Source organism: Rhamphochromis sp. 'chilingali' (assembly GCF_963969265.1).
Source record: "Rhamphochromis sp. 'chilingali' genome assembly, chromosome: 2".
In the NCBI taxonomy this organism is placed as follows: Eukaryota; Metazoa; Chordata; class Actinopteri; order Cichliformes; family Cichlidae; genus Rhamphochromis; species Rhamphochromis sp. 'chilingali'.
In genome coordinates, this window is record NC_137930.1 from 52,759,363 (window position 1) to 52,761,208 (window position 1,846).

General features: G+C 43.1%; 1 protein-coding gene across 1 annotated transcript; it reads right to left on the reverse strand.

Moving 5' to 3' along the window:
* Positions 1 to 356: 356 nt before the first annotated feature.
* Positions 357 to 1,846, reverse strand: LOC308392299 (galanin receptor 2a; the record flags this gene model as incomplete). Its single annotated transcript, XM_080875272.1, has 2 exons — positions 1,736 to 1,846; positions 357 to 1,302 (listed from the first exon to the last, which is right to left on the reverse strand). Exon 2 carries the CDS (start codon positions 1,278 to 1,280, stop codon positions 357 to 359), a length of 924 nt encoding a protein of 307 aa, XP_080731398.1. The 5' UTR covers positions 1,281 to 1,302; positions 1,736 to 1,846.

Here is a 1,846-nt window from a genome sequence, read left to right on the forward strand (position 1 = left end):
TCAACATGATGGGGAAAGAAAATTGACCCCCCGATGGTGATGGGAAATCACAGTCATTTGTAAAAATAAAGTAGGATATTGTTTCAAAGACAAATCGTCATTAAGATAGCGATACAGAAACTGATTCCTCCTGCTTTTTAAGGCACATAGCAGATGTGTCACGCCTGAAAATAGACTTTTGATGTCTACTTACTTCTATATTTAAAGCGCACACTTGGAATGGGAAACTGAAATAATCACAAATGTCAACAACAGCAACAACTAAAAAAAATGGCAGACACAGCAGAAATTTTGATTTGTACAAACAGTAACTGTAACAAAAAGGTGTCTTCAGCTCACAAACAAATCAGCTGACTCTAAAGGCTGTCTGTGGTAACACTGGTGACCTGCGGCTGCACCCTGTTCCTGTTACAGCTGAAGAGCCAGGCTGCCCTCCTGTGGCGGTAGCGCTTAGACAGCAGCACATAGAGCACTGGGTTGACACAGGGGTGCAGGTATTGGAGCACAGTACAGATAAAGTGGAATATATCCCAAGCCGCTCTGTGGCGATACAGCCCCAGGTACACACACAGCTCCAGCACATAACTAGGCAGCCAGCACACTGAGAAGGTAGCTGCAGCCAAGAAAACCATGACAGAGGCTCTGCGGGTGTTTTTGGCACTGGACACTGACATTACGGGACTCTTGTGGAGAAACAGAGCCAGACGGACATAGTTGAATGCAATGACTAGCATCGGAATAAAGTAGTAAAGTACAAACTGGCTTAGGACCACTTGGTAGTGGTGCTCATGAATGGTTGGAAGGCAGAAGGTGAAGTTCGTCAGGTTTGGGCCCATGCTCTTTTTGGTAGCAAACATTCGCAGAGGCAGGCTAATAAAGAAGCTGAGGGCCCAGACTAAGACAAACATAAGAATGACCAGATCCATGGTGGGAGGCTGGTACGGGTTGGTGATGATCATGGCTCGGGTCATGGACACAGCGCATAGCGAATAGGTGCTAGCTGCCAGACTGAAGGCTAGCAGGAACTGGTAAACCTTGCAGGAGATGTCACCAAGAGGCCAGGAGTGACTTACAGCAGAGTGCAGTGTGAAAGGGATGAGCAGGAGAGTTAGGAAGTCAGCCAGAGTCATGCTGAACAGAAGGATATCGAGCCGGTTCTTACGCAGTGTGTTGTACTTGGCAAACAAAGAGAAGACCAGCAGGTTGGCACACAGCCCAATGCCCAGGATCACACCACAGGTACAGGCAAAGATTAACCCATAGGTGTTGGGAAAAGCCATGTTGTCATCGGAGTGACATCATCTGTCAGAAAAGAATGACATTTGGATTTTGAGATTTGGGTTAAAAAAGAACAATAAATTAATTAGGGAAATAAAATCCCGATTAATGACTCAACAAACTGAAGTCCTGTTTATATCACATTTACTCTGCTTAATGTTAACACACAAGTGACAGCTTCATCACATGGCACCTGTAAGGCTTGTGTAGACCTACGTGTCACAGTAAATGACACATATATACCAAAACACATATATGATGCAAGGCAGAGTAAATGTACTGATCAACACTTTTGTTTACTGACAAGCCAAATTTATTTCAATATCACTTTAAGACAACGCTGAAAGCTACTAAATATCTACATTTACACTAAATATAGTGTTAAACAAATTAATATGGTTTAACTCAGACGTGATAGCACTGGAAAGAGACATCAGGTTAATCATTTTTTACTTACCATTGTTGTACCTCCATTATTAGCTCATGTCCACAAGTGAACTAACCTCATTATGTAAAATGAAACATTTGCTGGTTTGTATCCCGTTAAAACAAACTGTGAGATGTGAGA